Source organism: Sminthopsis crassicaudata, chromosome 2 (genome assembly GCF_048593235.1).
Source record: "Sminthopsis crassicaudata isolate SCR6 chromosome 2, ASM4859323v1, whole genome shotgun sequence".
In the NCBI taxonomy this organism is placed as follows: domain Eukaryota; kingdom Metazoa; phylum Chordata; class Mammalia; order Dasyuromorphia; family Dasyuridae; genus Sminthopsis; species Sminthopsis crassicaudata.
In genome coordinates, this window is record NC_133618.1 from 399,508,894 (window position 1) to 399,532,459 (window position 23,566).

General features: G+C 37.0%; 1 protein-coding gene across 2 annotated transcripts in view; it reads left to right on the forward strand.

Annotated features, from left to right (window-relative positions):
• Positions 1-23,566, forward strand: part of ADAMTS2 (ADAM metallopeptidase with thrombospondin type 1 motif 2) — a 445,301-nt gene that overhangs the window by 263,128 nt on the left and 158,607 nt on the right. For both annotated transcript variants that reach the window (XM_074291805.1, XM_074291806.1), the window contains exon 4: positions 10,635-10,837. In XM_074291805.1, coding sequence (XP_074147906.1) covers positions 10,635-10,837 — 203 coding nt within the window. The remainder of the gene's footprint in view (positions 1-10,634; positions 10,838-23,566) is intronic.

Genomic DNA, 23,566 nt, shown 5'->3' on the forward strand with positions numbered 1-23,566 from the left:
GAAACCTAAAAAGTTTTGCTCCCCAGTTAGTGCAATCCAAAGGCCTTTTCTCATTCTTGATCTTTTGGCAGCCTTTGACACTGCCAAGCACCTTCTCCTTGATACTCTCCTCTCTTTTAGGTTTTCTGGCCACTACTTTCCCCTGAACTTTCTCCTGCCGTCTGCCTGTTCCTTCTCAGTCTCATTAGCTGGATCTTTATCCAGGTCATATCTCCAACTGAAGGTGTCACATAGAGCCCTCTTCTCTTTTCCTTCTACAATGCTTCACTACAATGCTTCACCTGGTGATTTCATCAATTGCCACGAATTTAGTTATCATCTCTATGCTGATGATTCTCAAATCTTCCTATCCAGACCTAACCTGCTGACTTCCATCCTCACATCTCCAACTGGATGGCCAATAGATAGATATCTTAAACTTTTTTTTCCCCTGAGGCTGGGGTTAAGTGACTTGCCCAGGGTCACACAGCTAGGAAGTGTTAAGTGTCTGAGACCAGATTTGAACTCGGGTCCTCCTGAATTCAAGGCTGGTGCTCTATCCACTGAGCCACCCAGCTGCCCCCCATATCTTAAACTTAACATGTCCAAAGCAGAACTCATTCTCTTTCCCCCTAAGCACCCTTTCCTTAGAAAGTCAGTACCATTTTCCTGATCTCTCATGCTCTAATCTAGGAGTCATCCCCTCTCACTCTGTTGATTTCAACTTTGTAACATCTCTCAATAATCCCCTTTCTTTCCTCCAATGCCATCACCATGCTTGTGCAGGTGTTCATCACCTCATGCTAGGACTATGTAGGAACCTGCTGGTTGATCTGACTGCCTCAGAGTCTACCCCCTCCAGTTCATCCTCCATTAGGCAGCCAAAGTAATCTTCCTAAAATATAGATCTGATTATGTCACCCCCCCTCTAACCAGTAAACTCCACAGCATCCCTTTCACCTCCATAATCAAGGATAAAACCTTTTTTGGTGTTCAAAGCACCTCCTAAACTAGTGCCCCTGCTATGCCCTTTCCACTCTTCTTACACCTTACTCTCTGATAAAAAGTCTTTGGTCCAATGACACTGGCACCCACTGTTCCCTGAACAAAACATTACACTTCTCACCTTCAGGCATATTCTCTGGCTGTCCCCATATCTGGAATGCTCTCCCTCCCCTTCTCCATTTCCAGTCTTCATTATTTCCCAGTCCCTCTTAATTCTGGTACCTTCCCAATCAACTATTTCCTATATGAGGTTTTTCCTCTTCCTCAGTCTATTGTAAACTCCTTGAGGGAAAGGGACTATCTTTAATCTTTTTTGTATCCCCAGAATTTAACACTTAGATTCATACATAGTAGATACTGAATAAATGCTAGTTGACTTATATATTCATTTGTTTTCTCTTCAGTGCATCTTAAACAACCTTTTTTTCTCTACTTTCTCTTTAAGTTAATTCTAGGCTATCTTTTTTTTTTTTCTTCTGCTTCAGTGATATCTTTATTTTGCTGGCTTAAAGCCAGGAGTCTCCCAGGTTTCCTCTTAGCTAGGTTTGTCTTCAGGGATGGTTTTATGGCTGTTTGCCAAAGCTCTGTGAAACCTAGTGTTTAAGGTGCTCTCATCTCTGCAAGGGCTTCTTAAGGAAAGGATTCCTCTAATTTCCCTATACCTGCAGATTCCTCCCTCTACTCCACAGATACCATAAAATATGCTGTGAGCCTGAGACTTCCCTGACTTCTGAAGTAGATAAGACCCCATCTACACTGGAGTCATCATTCTCTTTATCAAAGCCATCCCTATCACACAGGGATTGTTGAATCTATCCTTCTAATCTCTACCTCCTAAACTGGAAAGTGACTGGAAGAAAGCCTGGAATGGGAAGAGAGTTGGGTATAGGAGAAAAAAATTAGCTTAGACTGATACACACTTGCCACATGTGCATAAAAAGACCTCAACTACTCATAGATCATATTTACTTTGATTTATTATGATGATTTATTATGATATTAGTATGATTTATTAAAATGTGGTATTCCATCTAATGATAGAGATCACAACCTTCTCTCATCTTGTAGTTCTTGTCTATGGTTTGCTATAAACTCTTCACAGAGGATCTACACTGTTAGGGGGCATTTCCAGATCTTAATATAGTGGTAAAGGGGTACCATGTGGAATTCAAGTTAGCTGTCCCTCATTATTGCTTTAACATCATCTTTATAGAATTTGAAGTTTAGAGTTAAAAAGTGCTTCGAATAGATTATTTTATAGGAATATTTTAACAACTTTCAGGGTGGGCACTCCATTTGACAAAGAAGGAAACTAAGTCTCAGAGAAATATGCAACTTTCCCAGGCCTCACTTATAATTGAAAATCTGTATGATTTTAATATCAGTCTATCATGCTCTATCTCATCTCCCTTTCATAGGCAAATATCTGGAAAAAGCTGTCCATGTTTGTTTACTTCTCTTCCTCTGAACTGACTTTCCACTTTCCACTTCATCACTCAACTGAAACTGCCCTCTCCAAAGTTACCAGTGGTCTCTTAATTGCCATATCTAGTCACCTTTTCTTGCTGCTCATCTCTCATGACTTTTCTGCAGTATTTGACTTTACATGTAGACTGCCCTCTCCTCCTGGGTGATCTCATCTTTGGATTTTGAAGAACATTCTTGTTGCTCCTCAGTCTTTTTCATTGGATTATGATCCATATCCTGTTCCCTAACTGTTTTGGACTTTGTCTTGATCCCTTTACTCTTCTCTTTTCTCAGTAACTTTTCATGATTCCCTCATTATCTCTCATAGATTCAGTGATCATCTCTGTACAAATACACTCAAATCAATCTGGGTCTCTTCTTGAACTCTTGTTCAGAATCACCAACTTTCTTTTGGATATTTCAAATTAGATATCTCATGGGTATCTTAAACTAAACACATTCAAAGTATAATTAATCCCCCCCATAACCTATGCCTCTTTTTATGTCCTACTTTCTGTCTTGGATAGCACTAGCCTTCCAGTGGCCCAGATTATCAACATCAGAATCATCATTGACCTTTCACACTCCTTCACAGATCACATGCCAATAAGTTGTTGATTCATATTGATCCCTCCCAACATTTCTTACATGTGTCCAGTTTTTTCTACTCATATCCACTGTTCTAGTTCAGGCTCTAATCATCTTTCACCTATTATACAACCTCAGGTGTGATTATGTGGCTTCTGCTTAGATTGTAATTAATGTTTCCATACTTCTTAGACATTTTTCCTATTTACTCACTCTGGGGTCCTGCCAAATAGTCCTTCTGGTTTGATAATCTTCCTTACACATAAGACTACTACTTTTCTCCATGCCTCTATATCATCTGTTCCCCCGTGCCTAGAATGTAATCAATCCTTCCTCACTTCTGCCTCTATCTTTATCTTCTTTCAAAACTCAAGTGCCATTTTCTGTATGAAGCCTACCATGATTATCACCATTCCATTCCCCCAATTCCCTTCTAGCTGCTAGTGCCTCCTGTTAGGATTACAAGGTGATAACTCAGGTTGTCTAAAAATTCTCTAGCTCAGAATTCACACCTTTAGTTCAAACCTTTAAAAGGAGTTTACACCTTTAGACTTCTGAAAAGGAGTTTACATATTTAAAGGAGTTTACACCTTTAAAAGGAGCAAGTTCATTGGTTGAAGTATTTCCCACAAGCCCCTGAGTTCTCACAAGCCCATTCTCTTCAAGGATAAAAGAAGGCAACATTGAGACTGAAGAACAGTCTAGACTGGGACATTGAGTTGGGACGGCAGTCTGGAAGAGACAGTCTGGATTGGGGAAGGACAAGAGCTGGAGGACATTCAGAGCCAGGATTCAGGAAGAAGAGGATTCGAGATTCTACCTTCACTCTGGCTGGAGGCTCCTGAAGCCTCCCGAGAAACTTGCTCACAGAGAAAAGATTATAATACAGAAAAGAAACCTCCTCCCAGAGAAGGATTACAACCGAGAGACAACAGGACTTTACATTTTGGCGCCCAACGTGGGTCAAGGACTTATTCTGAGCCCTTCAGAGGAGCTAGGCCGGACTTTACAGCCTCCCTTCTGCAAATTACTTAGTATTTATGTATTTTGTACATATTTGTATAAGTGATTCTGATCCCCATTGCCTGAAGGCCAAATATATTACTTTCTCTTTTTTTTCCTCCTCTCCCAGGATTCCCCAGAGGGAATCTTTCAGCTCTTCTACTGTTTGTGTTTCCCCAATTTAGAGATCCAAGTACCCCAGTTCCATTCAACTGCTTAACAGTTAGATTAATTTAAAAACATAACAAGATATTGTTTTATAAGAAATGATAAACAGAAAACTCTGGAAAGACTTACATGAATTGATTGATTCCCAGTGAAGTGAGCAGAACATTATACATAATAACATCAAGATTATGTAATGATCAACTGTGATGGACTTGGCTCTTTTCAACGATGAGGCAATTCAAAGAAATTCCAATAGACTTGTGATGGAAAGTGCCATCCATGGAGAGAGAACTGTGGAGACTGGATGTGAATTAAACATAGTATTTTACCTTTTTGTTGTTCTTGTTTGCTTGCTTGGTTTTTTTCTTTTCTCATGTTTTTCCCTTTTGATTTTTTTTTTTTGTTCAGCATGGTGAATATGGAAATATGTTTAGAACAAATGCAACACATTTAATCTATATCAGATTGCTTGTTGTCTTGAGGAGGGGGGAGAAGAAGGAGAAAAAAATTGGAACACTAGGTTTTGCAAAGGTGAATGTTGAAAACTATCTTTATATGTATTTAGAAAAATAAAATACCATTAAAAAGTATAATAAGAACAAGCATTCAAATAGTTTCCCCCATACCTCAGAGCACTTCTGTCTCTGAGGAAGGGAACAGAATAGGTACATACAGCATTAATCCTACAAGTTCCAAAGCCCCACCTGAGCTGGTTTCTTGGGACCCCCCCTTGTTTCTTAGGGTTTCCCTCCTGGGCTGGTTGCAACATCTGGCTTGGAATCCTGGGCTTCAAGGTTTCCATGGCTTGAACTCCCAATAGATTCTGTTTCCTGAACCTAGAAGTGAAAAGAACAAATGAAAGGAGACCAAAATATCAAACCCCTTTCTTTGGGTCTCAGGATCTAAGGAGAGGGGAAAGTAGGTGACTCTCAGGCCTTTCCCTGGATTATTTAATGGTATCCCTGCTGTGAATGCTGAGTCCTTTATCCCTGAATGCTTCTGGAAGTAGATTTAAAGGTGGAAACAGCCTTTGGAAAGAGGCTTCTCCAGAGTTGGCAATCTAATGCAGAATATTCAAATATTCATGCTTGTGTCTGCCCTCTTGTCTTACAGAAGCAAGTCCTTAGCATTTCCCATCATCTTAGGTGGTCAGGTCATGTATATATTTAATATATGTAGTTGCTATTTCCTGTGATAGAATATAAGCTTCTTGTAGATAGGAAATGATTTACTCTATATAAACCCAGTATTTAGCAAATATATTTAGCAGATATATTGTTGCTGTTGTTCAGTTATTTCAGTCGCAACTTGACTCTTTGTTACCCTATTTGGGTTTCTTCTCAAACATACTAGAGAAGTTTATCATTTCTTTCTCTTGCTCATTTTATATATGGGGAAACTGAGGCAAACAAGATTAAGTGACTTGCCCAGGCTCACAAAGTGTCTGAGGTCACATTTGAACTTGGATCTTCTTGACCCTAGACCTGGTACTGTACTTACTGTGCCACCTAGCCACGCCAGTCTAACCCATAGTAGGCACTATATCCTTTTTGATTGTAAACTTTATATGCAAAGTATATGTGACCCAGTATAAATGCATGTGTCAGAGGTGGCATCTGTGCCCAGATATTCTTTATGTTTAGCACTTTGTGTATCATATAGCACTCTTTCTAAATTATTCTATTTGCTTTTCTACTCACTTAACGATCTTAATGTCTTTTACATCACTTTTCATAAACAAGTTACTATTGGCAATTTATTATGACCTGCCTGTATCTACTATATGTCTTTCCCTTGTGTTTTGGATGACTTATAATTTTTATTTTCCCAAAGTTATGAGTCTCAGTGAAATGGCAGGACTGGGAGAAAATTGAAGCTATAAAAATAAGCAGTATTGATCAATTGTAGATCACTGAAAATGTTTTGCAGTTTCCCAATTGGGACCCAAATTTACATTCTTCTATTCAATCCTATTTATCCATGTAAATTTCCTGGCCAAGATTGAGATACTTGTGCTAACTTGATATTCCCTATCTAGCTGCATTTATAATATAGATAGTTAGACTAGTTTTTATTATTTTGACTTAATGGTGTCTGAAATCCCATCCTATTCTTTGATAGTGTGATTCTTTAATATAATATATGGATTTTGCAGACGCTTTGTAGTATCCCAGGGCTGTCTCAGCAAAATTAGTAAAATAGAGTGTTATACATGAACAAAAATAAACTGAGAACTTTACCATTAAAAGGAAATTTTTTTGTTTGCAATTCTGTACAAGTTATCTTCTGTTAGATTAGCAAATAGCTGGGGTCAGTATGTTTTATATCTCCTTTGATATTAATTCTCAGTGGATCATTGAGCAAAAATAAGTGATTGCATCTATAATAGAGGGCTGTATATTATACAGTAGTATATGAGAGAGACTCCTTGTTAGAAAAGTGCCTTCAGGACTTCATTTTCCTCCCCTGGGTTAAATGCTAATTAAAAATCAATGAATAATAGCTGGTGTAGGATTTTGTACTCTACATAGCTCTAAATTAGCTGTATATAAATAAGAAGGTAGAAAAATCACCTACAAAAGCTTTCCTGTTATTGTCTCCTGTATTCATCAAGGATACTATAAATGTATGTGTAGGCCATTTCCATAAAGTTTTTATAAAGGTGAGAAAATTGACATTGGAAGGTAGTTGCTGATTTTTTATTTTTGATAGAAGCTCAATCTTTTTGTTCCTATTCTTCGGGTATCTTCTCTTTGAACCATCTTCAAACTAAATCTCCAAGTACCTCTAAAATTGTGTCACCTTCAGCATGTAAGAATTTGGTTAGTCCAGACATTCTTCCTAACTTTATTGTAAAAAGTATAATAAGAACAAGCATTACTATCATTTCCTCACAGAATATATGGGTATATTTTACCAAATATGTTAGTTTAATCATTATGAAAGTATCATTTTGAATACTGTAAGATCTGTTCCATTTCATGTCTATTTGCTGTCCTAGTTTTATCCATGTGATTCTTATATCACAGTTATACTTATCTGAATACCCAGATCCCCAACCTTTCCCAGACTCTCCAGGAATTAGAAATCTACAGTTCTCACTCAAATATATATTTTCCCTTTTCAGAGTAATTTTCTTTTGATCAACTGATCTTTCCTTACCCCTCTCCTCCAAGTTTGAGCCTCTAGACACAGTGGCTTTTGGGTGACAGTTGCGCAATCCATTTTGCCTTGGTCATTAGCTAGTTTTTGGCAAACTCTTATTCCCCTTCATAGATTCTGTTTTCTGGCCATATTATATTGCTCCCTGTTTCTCCTTTTCATACCACTTTCTTTGTGCATTTATTACACCCATGAAGACTCTGAATTGTTTTCTAATCTTTAACAATACCATATCAATACAAAGAGCTATTATTATTTCTCCACACACCCCCCCCCCAGTCCTTCTTTAATAAAATGTTCTTTTCCTCCTTGAATCTCTCAGTCCTCTGTGTTGGATAGTTCTTATGCACTTAATATTCCCTAATTTATATTGTAGTTATTTTTATATGTCATTCCCCTCTCCCCTCCCCCAGTCAATTACAACTTAAGGATAGGGATTGTTATTTTCATCTTTGTTTTCCCAGTACATTTTCTGATAACACTTAAGCCCAGTGGGTGCTTAATAAATATTTATTGAAGTTCAAATGAATCTATGAATGTCTTCAGAATAATTTCACTGGATTTCACCTCAAGGTCTCTACCTATTTTCTCTGATTTTATTTTGTGAGGTGATACTACTAATCACCTTCCCTCATCCTCCTGAATAATGTTTTGCAAATAAGCTCAAATACATACCAGTGCTAGCTAGAAACATGGATGCCATGTTTCTCTACTTATCAAGAACAACAAATAGATATGAAGTGGAACATATATATTAATGTTTATATAATCTCATTTGATAAATAGTTGAGAGTAGTGATTAAAACAATGATATCTATTATGCCTAAGGCAGTTTATGCTTTTTAAAAATTATTTTATTCTTATATAGTTTATTCTTTTGTCTTCCTTTTATAGTGACTATTTTGCATCTGTTAAACTTTTAAAGAAATATTAAGAGATAATGTCTCTGTTTTTGTTTATTTCCTCCCTTATGAGTCAACAATTTGCTTTAGAAGATCAATTCAGACTTTTAGTAATTGTTATACTGTCTTTTCATCTTTAGCTTTCCTTCTAACTTGATATTTACTTTGACCTTTATTCTAACTACTTAATGTTTTATCTGCACAAGAAGATCTCATTCTGAAATAACCTCCATGTTGATAATTAGATATTTCCTGACTTCTAATTATATTGTTTGATGCCTTCTAACTCTAAAAGTTGTCTAAAAGTTTTTGGTCTCTTTAATATCTTGATCCCAAACTATATTTTCCCTTTTTCATTTCTTTCCTTTATTTCTTTCCTCCTTCCCTCCTTCCTTCCTTTATTTCTTCTCTCCTTTCTTCCTTCTTTCCATCTCTCCTTCCTTCTTTGTGATTTCTCCATGAGACATACTGAAATTATCTAAAATTAAGGTATGTGTTGACTCCTTATGGAGATCCTTTTAAAATTGTTCAGAGAATTTCTGCACTTAACCATCTTTCACAAGGAATATTGCCTTATAAGATACAATTATCTTCATGGAACGCTATCTTGTTTGCTCTTATCATAAATATTGATAAGGTGAGATGCTCAAAAAAACTAATGAAAAGATAATTCTTGTTACCATTGTGTTGCATGATGTAACAAATACAATCAATTTATTTTAAAAATTTCTTTGAGAACTTGCATATTGCCTTTACACTTAGCTTGATTTCTTTGATTTTCATTTTTAACAAAATATATCAATATCGATATGATTTGATTCTTCTAGTAGTATATTACCTTTTTAGTTAATGCACAAAGATAACATTTTAGAAAAACCAGAAGTTAAATTAATGTTTATTAATAGTCTAAGAATGTCACTTGACTTGAATCCTTACTCCCCTTTCCACCACTCCTTCATATTTACAGTCAGAGAATATTTTCTATTTTTAACTATCTCCTGGGTTCATAAACAGCAAGTATTAACTAGCCACTTTTGACTATGCTTATGGTTATTATCTCCACTTCTGACTGTACACACCAATTTTCATTTCTAATAAATTATATCAATAAAGATATGATTTTGAAGCAGATTGTGGTCCCTTTAAGAAACTGCATTTCCTATTGATCTGTGATTTCTTTCAGATTATTCCCAGCCCCTCCTGGCTGAGGCATTTCAGTTCAGAAAGCCAGGGTCTTTGATTCACAAATCCTGGTCAAAAGCACCTCTTTGAATTCCAATAAGAGATCCCAGGCTTGTCCCAGCCCCCATTCTGATGATCTGCTCAGGTTTCCCAACCCCCCCAAGACAAGCAATATAAATGAGCTTCCATCAACTAAGGTCTTTGCAGATGAACCTTGGCAGTTCCCTTTACTACCAGGTCTTTCTGCCCACTGAGGACTGCATTCTCAATGCAAAACTCCATTTTCCATAGATCTGTCCACTGGAATAATGTTTCCAGTGCCATCCTCTCTTTACCTTCACTTATTTCCCTAACCAGACTTTAACCTTACTTCCAATCCCCATAATAAACCTCTTTTATCAATCTAGGTTTTCAGGTCTGTAAATTCCTTTACAGAAAACTTCTCACCACCAGAAGGGAGTCCCCAAAATTCCCTACTCTTGCGCCGAATCCCAAGGGGTTGCAGGAGAGCTGCATTTGATTCCCTGAACCCCGAATCTGCCACTAGACCTCATTTAATTCCCTGACCACCAGAAACCCTAATTTCATTTGGGTTCCCCAAATCTAAACCTCATCAAATAGATTCCTCTAATAGTACATTACCTTGTTAGTTAATGCACAAAGATAACATTTTAGAAGAACCAATAGTTTAATTTACATTAATGTTGATTAATAGTCTAAGAATGTTGTTACTTGAATGTTTACTTTCCATCACTTCATCATATTTATAGGGAGAGAATATTTTCTATTTTTAACTATCTCCTGGGTTCTTAAACAGCAGGTATTAACTAGCCACTTTTGATTATGCTTATGGGCATTGTCTCCACTTCTGACTGTACACACCAAGCCACAGTCTGGTGTATACAGTTAGAAATAGTCAAGAGCCTAAGGAGGGAATTTCAAAGCCAGCAATGTAAAATGTTAGCTGTTTAAAAAATCTCCACATAGGAGCATGCCAAAACCCACAGCTGTTTTCAGTATTTTTTTTTCATATGTCCTCTGCATCACCAAGGAGTAGCCCCTAGTTTAAAAATCTTTTGGGTTTTTTGACTGGATAATTTTGGTGAACTATTCAACCAGTCTCCCCCTTGCCCCACAGCATAGCCACAGCTGATGAACTGTGTTTGTTTTTAACTCCAGGGGCAGACTTACATGGCCTGGATAACCTCAGCAGTATGCTTGGTCTTGTGGAAGACCGAATCAATGGCTCAAGGAGAAGATCTCGAAGGCACGCCACTGATGATGACTACAACATCGAGGTTCTTCTGGGGGTGGATGACTCTGTGGTTCAGTTTCATGGGAAGGAACACGTCCAGAAGTACCTTCTCACCCTCATGAACATTGTAAGTGACCTGGATGATGAGTCAGTGTTCGGGGACCCCCTTTAGCTTCATGTCATGTCACTGGGGACTTTCCCAGATTTCTTGTGTCATTGAGTTTCCTTTCAATTTCCCCCCCTACCTTTTCATTTCTTCCTCCTCCTTTTCCTTTCTTTATCCCCCCTCATCTCTCACTTCTCCTTTCTTTTTCTTTCCTTAATTGTTAATTGTTCAGCACTAAATGGGGGAAAATGCAGAGATGATGTCTTAATTAATGTCTTAATGACATTAAAATCTAATAAAAAATAAGGATAAGTATACAACTAATTGTGATGAAAAAAGTGAGATAAAAAATACAGGAAAGCTCCACAAAAAGTGTTGTGAACAATTTGAGGAGAGAAATCAGTTTCATCTTAGGTCAAAAGAAGTATCAGGGAAAGTTTCAAGGAGGTCACAGTATTTTGTAGTTCTGTTTTTTACTTTGTAATTGTATTTGATTAAATAGAGTGACTTTTTGGCTTATAAAACACATTAAATGAGCTTTATTGCCAATGGGATATGTGGTGTAATATCCTTGAGAAAATGGAAAAGAAAATAAAGAACAAAAAAAATAAATAAATAAAGTGGGGGAAGAGGAAAATATCTGTTCAAAGCATGAAGTCCAGAGACAGGAAAGGACAATAGAACAAGAATGGACAGCAACTAGCAAAATGTGGCTATAGAATAAGTAAAAGGGAGAAATGTGAGATAAGGCTGAACAAGTGCTTTGGAGTCAGATTATAGAAGGCCACGAATGATGAACACAAGTGCTTAAATTTTCATCAGTGGACAAAAAAGAACCACTCAATGCTTCAGAGTAGAGGTAGACCATGATCACAACAATATCTAAGCAGATTCTAAAGCTTGAAAAGGTATTGAAGAGGAGACCCCAAAACTCTGAAAATTTTTAAAGGAGAAAATCTCCTTCAACTCTGCCTCAGTGAGGGGGCTCCACCCCAAAGCACAGTTTCTTCTGTGTTATCTCAGTTCAGAAACCCATGGAATTCAATTCAAATTCTAGCCCTAGCTGAAACCCAGGGAGGAGACAATCTGGGACTCCACCCACGAGCCCCCTTCAGTTTGTAGCTAAAGCCCTCTCTTTCCAGTGCTATGTTCTCTTTACCTCACCTATTTCCTTAACCAGACTTTAACCTTACTTCCAATCTCCATAATAAACCTCTTTTATCAATCTAGGTTTTTGGGTCTGTAAATTCCTTTACAGGGGACTCTTGCACCACCAGAAGGGAATTCCAGAACTCCCTACCCTTGTGCTGAGTACAAAGGGGTTGCAGGGGAGCTCCATTTGACTCCCTGAACCCTAAACCTGCCACTAGACCTCATGTAACTCCCTGACCACCAGAAACCCTAATTTCATTTGGGTTCCCCAAATCTAAACCTCATCAGTATTAGTGTCTCATGTAGCTTTGCACATAATAAGTGCTTAAGTATACATTAAGTACTTGATATGAAGAATGAATGAGAAGACCATATGCTTCCCACAATACTATGCTCCAAGGCTAAACTCCATCTTTGCCAGCAGATTGTGCTGTAGGGCACAATATAACATAATCTGCCTAAAATTGTCCCCATTGTTTGCTTTGCCTTTATAAATTCAGAGGTTATCTATACTACAGGTGCTAATATTTATCCTAAGAATAACTCTGAAAGAAGCTTCCATTATTTTGGCATAGGGATATAAAACCCTGTAGCTGTTACAAAAGTTGGGAAAAAAACCAAAGTGAACAAAATCTGGTTGAACTTTTTATAGTTTTTTAGCCAGAGATCCAGAAATCTTATATATACCCAAACACATACACACACAGGTGCCTATATACATTCTGATAACGGTATTTCAATATAACTGGTTTCCTATGTAATCCCATATAATTTATGATATTATATGTAATCCTATATATTTTTCAAAATAAAACATTATTCTGAGGAGTCTATAGGATTCCCCAGACTGCCAGAGGGGGACCCACCATGCCAGAAAGTTAAGAAGTCGCTGTTATGTTATAATCTATTTCAAGGAAACTATTAACTATTAGCACAAAAACAAAGTATTACTATTACACTTAATATGTGTTCCTAATACTTCAGAAGAGAATCTTTGATTATCTCATTAAAAAATGAGATAATATTTGTAAACATCTCTCTATAACTAGCTATTATTAGTATTTTCATTATACATTAAATAGATCCAATAATTAATAGATCCAATCCTATATAGTTATTGGTTGTTCAGTTAGCCTTTTTCTTGTGAAGGCAGAAATTCATGATTCAGTAGTATTTTCAATCTTGAAGTGAGCATTCATGCAATTACATGAAGAATTGTCCAATAAAAAGGCCACACAAAATGAAGGGGAAATGACAGAATTTGAGACTGTTTCTTCGATGTGACCTCATAGATCTCTGGAAATCCTTAATGTAAACAAAGGAGTTGAACAGAGTCTTGGGACAAACATATGTGTCTCCTTAGTTGGCAAAATGAAGAGAAATGATCTCCTTCCCCTTATAATTAAACCAACTAGGTAACAGCTTAAGCTAAAAAGATTACTAACTTATCTAACAAATGTCTATGTAATGCTTGAAATTGTCTTGCCTGGAAAGTTTAACGTTTTATCACCCCATCTAGAATTCTTCCAATTAGTAATTCATTTGAATTTAGCCTTCTCTTCTTAAACTGCAAGTACACTAGAAAGGCAAAAACCAACTACCTACCAATCTCTAGTACCTCAGTATTTATTTATAAATTTAATCAATTTGTTTTTCTCCTAATGCTGAGGTCAGCTACACCTAGAGTTTTGTCAAAGAGAAATCATAGGACTGGGAACTTGAAGGAATCATAAATGTTTTTTTTTTTTAATAGCATAATATAGGGTAGCATACTTGAAGTGGGAAAACCCTGAATTAAAATCTCCCCTCAGACACTTAATTAGCTGTGAGACTCTGGACGAACCACCTACTTCTCTGTGCCTCAGTTTCTTCATCTGTGGAACAAGGAGATTGAACGCTATTCTAAGGTCCAGGGCTGAATCCTGTAGAGTTCCATGACCCTCAGTTTAAACAGACATCTGGCAGTTTAAATAAAGCCAGTGGTCACACAAATAGGAAGTAGCAGAGTCAAGACTTAAATCGAGGTCCTTTGACTACAAAAAGAAGTAACCACACCAGTCTTATCCATTTACGTAAAGTGGAAAAGTCTTCAGAGATCTTTAAATCCATTTTTTTTTTATTTTATGAGGGAACTGAGGTTTGGGGAGATTAAGGGATTTGACCAGTTTCATAGCCCAAGAGGTAACATGAGATCCTGAACATCTAGGGATACAGAGAGAGAACACCCAAAATGAGAAGAATGAAGAAAGGGAGAGGCAAATGGAACAGAAATAAAGACTTCAGAAGGGATGTAAGAGAAGAGACTCATGCAAGGAGACAGAGGGACAGAAAGAGATGGGGAGAAAGATGCAGAAAGAGGATTTGGATTACAGAAAGTAAGAGGGATCCCAAATTGGAAGAGACAGTGGGAGATAGAGAAAGGGACACAGAAAATGTGAGAGAGTGTGTAGAAAGTGGGAAGACAGATGCAGAAAGTGATGGAGTCGAATGCCAGTGACAAGCTGGATAAACTGATTTGGTATCACCACAGCCTATGCTCAGCCAGATGAAAAACCTGTTAGTAAAACTATAAATAATTTTCTTTGGAAGAATCCAGAATTTCACATCTAAATAGTGGCCTCAACAGGACCTGTAAAATTTGACAACAGTTGTGCCAGTAGAATTTGCTTGGCAGCCTTGAAAGCTGAGTCAACGAATCTATGCATTTAGGGAACAGCTGTTCAACATCTGGAAAAATGGGGGTGGGTGGAATTGGGCTAATGTGGTTGTCAAAAAAAAAAAAAAAAGCTGTTTCTGTAATGGAAAGAAGGGAGCTTGGGAGGCGGGCAGGAGAGGTCAACGAGTTCCTGAACCAGAGGGTCTGCTAATCCTCAGCTCTTTAATTTACTGAGGAAGCTAAGAGTTATTCCCTTAGTTGTGTGCCAAGTATTTAATTAACATACCTTTGGGCTGATGTTTGGTTTAAATCTTTAGCAATAATTGTTACAGTAGAGAAGATGTCTTTCATTGCGCCTAGGATGTCCCTGTCAGACTTTATGCTCTAGGCAAAGAGAATCTGTGGGTCTCAAGAGGTGTCTGAATAGGAAAGTCCAATTCTAAGGAACCTTCATGCTATAGTTTAATGAACAGTCTCAGTCAGATCCACTTCACCTTAATCAGCTTCGTTTCCCACATCTGTAAACTGAGAATAGTTAAGTAAAGGATTATCTCTCTCATAGGATGTTTATAAGGAAAATGTTTTGTAAATATTAATGGTCTATAAAAATATGAACAGGAGTCATCCCCTGGTGACTAGATTAAGTCCATGTTAAGATTAGGTGAAGTCTACGACTAGTATACTAAGAGGCAAAACATCTTGTTTTCAAAATTGGATTTGTCTTGCTTTTGCCTGTGGATTTTCATTGCTTACCTTAGTGAATATATAGACCTATTTGGATTTGGATTCCGCTCCAAGATCAGCGAAGCAAGAATCAGGATCCCTGGAGGACATGAAGTGATCATTTCAACCTATGTGACCTAAGACAAATCACTTTCTTCCTTCAGCTCCAGTTCTCTCATTTGTAAAATTATAATGATGGGTAGCACATTTTCCCATTTATTATCTTATTAGGCTCTCCCAACAGACTAGTGAAATAAGCTGAGCAGACTTCTTAACCTCATTTTAAAGATGAGGGAACTGTGACTGAGAGAAAAGAAAAAATGATTTGCTCATGGTCATATAGCCAAAAAAACCAGTAGAGATGGGATTAGAATCTGGGATTTCTGGGACAGAGTTCTTTCTATCACATAAATGCTTCCTCTCCTAAAAAGGGCTGACCTACCTACTTCCTGGGGACTGTCTGAGGACAAGTGAGATGATGCTTTCAGACTATTTTGATCTTCTGGAAAAACCAACTCATGACCATGTTGGGATTTCTAGCCATGTCATGGAGACTTGTTTACATCATTATGAGGTTTAATGTCAAAAGCTACAAGTCTCAAAATTCCTGCCTATTGATAGCTAATAATAGTTAACATTCATACAACACCTTCTGTTTGCCAAGTGCTTTATAATATTACATTATTTGATCCTCATAAGAGCCCTGGGAGATAGGTGCTATTATTATCCCAATTTTATAGATGGGGAAATTGAAGCAAACAGAGGTGAAGTGCCTTGCCTAAAATCACACAGCTTGTAAGTGTCTGAAGTGGGATTTGAACTCAAGCCTTCCTGCTTCCAGACCCAGAATTCTAGCTCTGTAGTCATCTGGCTGCCTCATTTGAAAGCTAGACTTCTTAAGATTGACTTAAACATTCAAATAAACCACTTGAGATTGAAGGGGGAGTGAAGATTAGGGAGAGGATGATCTGTATGTCATTTATTTCATAGTCAATCCCAAACCAGAAATGAGCTATGTCTTTTTTTTTCAACAATTTCATCATGAGATTAGAGATTTAGAGAGAGGCAATTCAGAGAATCAAGCTCTGCACTATACTGATGATGAGAAACTATAGTTTAGAAAGGTGAAATGATTTTTCTTTTTTTCCCCCCAAGGGTTTTCTTATATTTATTTAATGTTCCCCCCAATTGCTTGTAAAAAACAATTTCTAGCTTTAATTTTTAAGTAAATTTTTGAGTTCCAAATTCTTTTTTCTCCCTTCATTGAGAAGGCAAATAAGTTGATATAAGTTATACACGTGCAGTCATACAAAACATATTTCCATATTAGTCATGTTGTAAAAGAACAGACCAAAAAAAGAAGAAAAGAGAGAGAGAGAGAGACAGAGAGAGAGAGACAGAGACAGAGACAGAGAGACAGAGACAGAGAAAGAGACAGAGACAGAGACAGAGAGAGAGAGAGAGAGAGGAGGGAGAGAGAGAGAGACAGAGAGAAACAGACAGAGAAAGAGAGAGAGAGACAGAGAGAAAAAGAGAGAGAGAGAGAGGAGGGAGAGAGAGAGAGAGACAGAGAGAGACAGAGAGAGAGAGAGACAGAGAGAGAGACACACACACAGAGAGAGATAGAGACAGAGAGACAGAGACAGAGAAAGAGAGAGAGAGAGAGGAGGGAGAGAGAGAGGAGGGAGAGAGAGAGAGAGAGAAAGAGAGAGAGAGAGAGAGAGAGAGAGAGAGAGAGAGAAAGAGAGAGAGAGAGAGAGAGAGAGAGAGAGAGAGAGAGAGGAGGGAGAGACAGACAGACAGAGACAGACAGAGAAAGAGAGAGAGAGAGAGAGAGAGAGAGAGAGAGAGAGAGAGAGAGAGAGAGAGAGAGAGAGAGAGAGAGAGGGAGAGAGAGAGAGAAAAAGAGAGAGAGAGACAGAGACAGAGACAGAGACAGAGAGACAGACAGAAAGAGAGAGAGAGAGAGAGAGAGAGAGAGAGAGAGAGAGAGAGAGAGAGAGAGAGAGAGAGAAATCTTTGATATGCATTTGGGATCTATCGGTTCTTTCTCTGGCTATGGATAGAATTTTTATCATAAGACCTTTGAAATTGTCTTGGTTTATTATATTGCTGAGAATAGCTAATCATTCTTAGTTATCATTGTGCAGTGTTGCTGTTATTGTGTACAATGTTCTCTTGGTTCTTTTCATTTCTTTTCATCAGTTCATTTAGCTCTTCCCAGGTTTTTGTGAGAGCTTTCTACTTGTCATTTTTATAGCAAAATACTATTCTATCAAAATCATTCTCCAGTTGATAGGCATCCTCTTGATTTCCAATTCTTTGCCTCCACAACAAGAGCTGTTATAAATATTTTTGTACGCATTTTTTAGGTTCTTTTCTTTTTTGTTTAGTTAATCTCTTTGGGATACAGACCTAATAATGGTATTGCTGGGTCAAAGAATATGCAGAGTTTTATAGCCCTCAGACATATGAACTATTTTTCTTAAGACCATATAAGAACTAATTATTGGAATTGGGTTGAATCCTAAGTCCTTTAACTCCAAATTTAGGGCTATTTCATTCCTAAATAGGTAGGATGACTGGAGCATGTAACTTCTCCTTTTTGTTTTAGTTTCTTCTCTTTAAAACAAGGGGGCTGGACTAGATGGCCTTGGAGACTCTTTTCATTTCTGATATTCTGTGTTCCAAAGTTCCTTCCAGGTCTGACACTCTTGTTGTTATATACTAAGACCCCTTCCAACTCTAATATTCCACTTTTTCAGATCCATGGATTCTTAATGGCACTGACAATCAGGGTTCCCATCTTTCTTTCCTTTTCAACTCTCTGTATTCTATGTTCCAATACATTTCATTGTAGGTGAAATATCTTAAATCCCTCTGAAGTCTGTTCTAGTTGACATTCTATATATTTTTACTTTCATATTCCTTATGCCTCTAACATTTTGTATTCAATGTTTCCAGCTTCCTTTAGCATCAACATTTTGTATTCTATATTATGACCTTCTAACATAATTCTGTGTCTGTTGCCCATATGATAGCAACATCTACACAGCTCTGGCTATGGAGGAACAATGAATTTAACCACTCATTCATTTACTCATTCTTTCATTTAGCAAATGTTGGGGATGCTCACCCATGCAAAGTTTTTCTCAGCTGCATTTTGTTTACATACACAGCCAGTCTAGTGGGCAGACTCATGTTTGGCTCCTCATGTGCCCATTTGTGTATGAATTTTCTCTGAGTTCCTGACCTAGATGCTTTTTTCTTTTGTAAAGTTAGCTTGACAGCAATATGGTGAACAGATGTGGAAACACATTATTTGAATCTCTTTTGGAAAAAATGAGATTCAACTGCTAGGTAACTCTCTACATTCAGAGTATCCCTACATTCAGAATAGGTTTACAAAGCTCCCTGTTTACTACAATGTACATAATAAACATGCCATGGCGGCTAATCAGCTTGGGAAATGCAAATGTCTTTATTTTTGCAGGGTAAAATCTTCAAAATGATTTTTAAAGTGTCCATTTCCTAATCAGTGCTCCTTCATGAACCATTCATGTTACTGAGAAGCAAAATACCCACATTTGGTTCTTTGTATTGTTGCTGATTGCTTCTGGATAGTCATGTCCTCTCCACAATAGAATGAAGCTTTAAAGGTCTGTCCTTTCTCTTTCCCTCCCTCCCAGAGCCCAGAGTAAGACTGATAAAGATATTGTACATCAGACATCCCAAAGTGAAATAAAATGAATCAGGCAGTCAAGTCCCCCAACATTGCAAGCCTTCAAGTGGTGACTAGAGGTTGACTAAGTTATTTAGTAATGGGCTAGACTCTGAGGACCTTTCAACTTAAAAAGATTTTCTAAAAGGCTGTACCAGCTGACATGGCTTTGCTAGGTTGTTTCTGTTGAACTTAGGACAGAAACTAGTCCATTCTGAGTCTAACTCTTCTTCTCTATGCTATCTGTAAATCAGCAAAGAAAGTTGTATACATAAAGCAGTTAGAGGACTCTTTTCTTTCAGAGACACTGAGGGGGCTTGCTTCCCCCACTTTCTGAAGATAAGAGTTTAGGTACATGAGAGCAACAAAACAAAAGTGTGCTTAAGTAGAATACCTAACAATCTGCTGTTTTATCACAAGCAGTCCCACTGAATAAGATTTCTGAAAGCCAAAGAATTCAGTTCATTAGAGTTTGATGCTCTCTCTGTCTAAACTAATCTCTGAAGGTTAATTAGATGCTGATATAAATGATATGGCATAGTAGAAAGAGTACAGAATTTAAAGGCAAAAGAATGGATTTCAAATCCCAGCTCTACTATTTATTATTTCTGTGATCTTAGGCAAAGTACTTCATCTTTCTAGATGAGCTTCCTCATCTGTAAAATAAAATAAAAGGGTTAGAGTGAGTGCACGATCTGTAAGATACATCCTAAAGCTAAGGTGAGTGAAGGAGCACTGAAAGAGAGTTGAATTGGTAGGATGTATTTCTTTTGAGACTAGTTTGACCTCTTTTGGCCATGTGCCTACAAATCAGACAATTGCCATCAAAATCGATAATGTCTTTAATTATAAAATAAAGATCACATGACTGGGTTTTCCACTGGGTATGAATAAATTAGAAATAATTAACAAGATGCCATTTCTATTAAAGTATAATTTTTTATTAAAATAGCATCATGAATGGTAAATAAATACTAATCACCAACATGTATACTAGAAGAGAAAATAGTATTTGAAGTAAAAATAGAAAGAATATAAAATCTGGGGATGAAGTTTCCACCTTCCATGACTACTTCAGTTATTGGGTTTTTAAATTTTTTTATTTTATTTTTTATTTTAAGGTTCTGTTATCTTTCAAACCTTAGTACAATCTCTCCCCACCCCCACCCCCTGCCACCTAGGCTGGGGTTAAGTGACTTGCCCAGGGTCACACAGCTAGGAAGTATTAAGTGTCTGAGACCAGATTTGAACTTGGGTCCTCCAGAATTCAAGGCTGGTGCTCTATCCACTGCACCACCTAGCTGCCCCCCTTAGTGCAATCTTAACCTGTCTTTCCTCCCCCACCTCTCCCTCACTCCCACCAGAGTTAGAAATCTTCAGAAGCTATTCTACTAAGATTACTCAAATAGTCCTTGAAGCTGCTTACATTCTTTGTAAATGTGAGGTGATATTGTTATACCAATTCGAAAAAAAAAAAAGTCAACATATACATATATATATATATATATATATATATATATATATATATATATATATATATATATATATATAATGTGCTAAGTTCTAAGGGATACAATGAATACACAATAATACATAGTTCTTGCCTTTTGTGATCTCACAAAATGATGTGCATACAGCTATCCATAATACAAATTAGAACATGGTAAGTACCTATTTTTCCTATGTACAATTAAAGTTGTAGGAAGAATACTGGATTTGAAGTCAAAAGACCTAAAATTTAAATCCCAACTCTGCAAATGATAAGTTTAGAAATCTTGGCAAATGCACTTAACCCCCATGCACCTCAGTCTTCTCATCTGCAAAAATGGGAATAATAATTATTACTCACCTCATGATATATTTATAGAGCACAAAAGAGATACTACCACCAAACTTTGTAAACAATAAAGTTCTAGATATGTCCCCTATTCTTTTTTTTGCCTTTTTGTTCTTTCTCATGTTTCTTTTTGATAAAGTTCAAATAGAAATGTCCCTGGAGTAATGCACCCATTTTGCTTTCTTTCATGTTTAATGTTTGTCAGAGAGTTGTGAAAAAAGATAAAATAAATTGGGTTTTATAATTAAATAAAAGTGTTTATCTAGCTAGCTATGATTTATTTATAAACTCTCAGTAACATACTTAGTCCATAAGGTAATACTGACTAGGCTTGTCTTCTTTAGGTTCACCTAAAGCACCTTGAGATAGTGAAGTCAGGACAGTGGAGATGATATCTACATCCTGTTCCTATGTTTTGATTTCTCTACTAGATCTTTATATTTTGAGAGTCTTTCATTCCAACCTAGTTTGAATGTTATTTGTGTTTAATATGGCAGCATCTACTTAAAAAAAAAAAGATAACTACATTTTGGTAGGTCAGTGTTATCTTTGGATGATTTAGGGTAACAGTTTTGTCTATGATAATGCTCTAGTTCTACCAAGGTTTATTTGTTGAATTCCCAAGAACATATGATGTTTGAAAAAATAGGATTTTGTCGTCTGTTTATAAAAAGTGAAAAACAAAAAGCAAGAAAAAGAGGAAGGAAAGTATCAAAATGTAGGAATAAGTAGATATCTCTCTGTCCTGTCTGTTATTAGATCTGTCACAAAAATGATTTGAGTGAATCTAAAGGAAGAAAAGAAGGAAACATTTATATTGTACCTTGTATGTATCAGGCACTGTGCTAATCATTTTAAAATTATCTCATTTAATTTACAACAAAGGTAGGTTTTATTATTACCCCTATTTTATAGATAAGATGGATGGCCCAGGACAGTTAATATGTTTTTTTAATTATAGCTTTTTATTGACAAAACATATTCATGGGTAACTTTTCAACATTGACCCTTGCAAAAACTTCTGTTCCAACTTTTCCCCTGCTTCCCTCCACCCCCTCCCTAAATGCCAGATAGTCCTATACATGTTAAATATGTTAAATTATACATTAAATACAATATTTATACAGTTATCTTAATGCCTAAGAAAAATCGGATTTAGAAAGAAGGTAAAAATAACCTGAGAAGAAAAACAAAAGTGCAAGCAAACAAGAGAAATAGTGTAAATGCTATATTTTTGTTTATACTCATTTCCCAGTGTTCTTTTGCTGGGTGTAGCTGGTTCTGTTCATTACTGATCAACTGGAACTGATATGGATCCTCTCATTGTTGAAGATGGCCACGTCCATCAGAATACATCCTCATACAGTATTGTTGTTGAAGTGTACAATGATCTCCTGGTTCTGCTCATTTCACTCAGCATCAGTTGATGTAAGTCTCTCCAGGCCTCTCTGTATTCATCCTGTTGGTCTTTTTTTACAGAACAATAATATTCCATAACCTTCATATACCACAATTTACCCAACCATTCTCCAATTGATGGGCATCCATTCAGCTTCCAGTTTCTAGCCACTAGCTAGAAAAAGAGCTGCCACAAACATTTTTGCACATACAGGTCCCTTCATCTTCTTTAATATCTCTTTGGGATATAAGCCCAATAGTAACACTGCTGGATCAAACGGTATGCCCAGTTTGATCTTAATATGATTTTACTGAATAAATGTAGGGGAGAAAAACTCAGTCTTTTTTTTAATCTAGAAATCAATTTGGACTAGCTGAAGAGTTTACAAATAATCTAAATAAACTTTGTTCCAAATCCTTGGAAAAGGAAGGTCTCCAAGAATATTATAGAGGCAGCATAGGGTTATGGAAACAACATTGGATTTGGATTCAGAAGATTTAGCTTGCGTGTGTGCTCTATTTCTCATTAGTTGTTTACCTTTAACTATTACATTTCTCTGAACTTCATTTTCCTCATTTGTAAAGTCAACACCAAAAACAATCATTAAGAGCCTACTATGTGTTAGTACTATGTTAAACCCCATGGATATAAATAATACCTTCTGCCCCACCTCAACAAAAGTACCTGTGGCTCTAGAAACTACACTCTAACTGAGGATACAACATCCAAATAACTATGTACAAAAATCTGATATAGATGGGATAAAACCGATGTGATACAGTGATGCAGTGCCATGACCTTGAAGAATGAAAACCTGAATTCAAATCCTGCCTCCGCCATGTGCTAGCTATGTCACAATGCCAAGCCTTGCGGCTTCCTCATGCCTCAGGTTTCTTTCTACAGCTTAGATTCAAGAGAGTTGGTCATCTGTTGGTAGAGAACATGTTTGTTCTAGGAATTCTATACACAGATAAAAGAGACAGAGAGGGAGAAACAGAGAGAGACAATCAGAAACAGTGGAGAGAAAAGAAGAGAATAGTACAGGATAGAAGAAGGAGGAGAAGCAAGGAAAGAAGGAATAAAGGGGAAGGAAGGAAGGAAGGAAGGAAGGAAGGAAGGAAGGAAGGAAGGAAGGAAGGAAGGAAGGAAGGAGTACAGAAAGGAAAGAAGAAGAGGAAGAGGGGAGAAAGGAAGAAAGGCAGGAAGAAAGAAAACAAGGAAGGAGGGAAGAATAAGAAATGGAGAAAAGAAGGAAGGGAGGG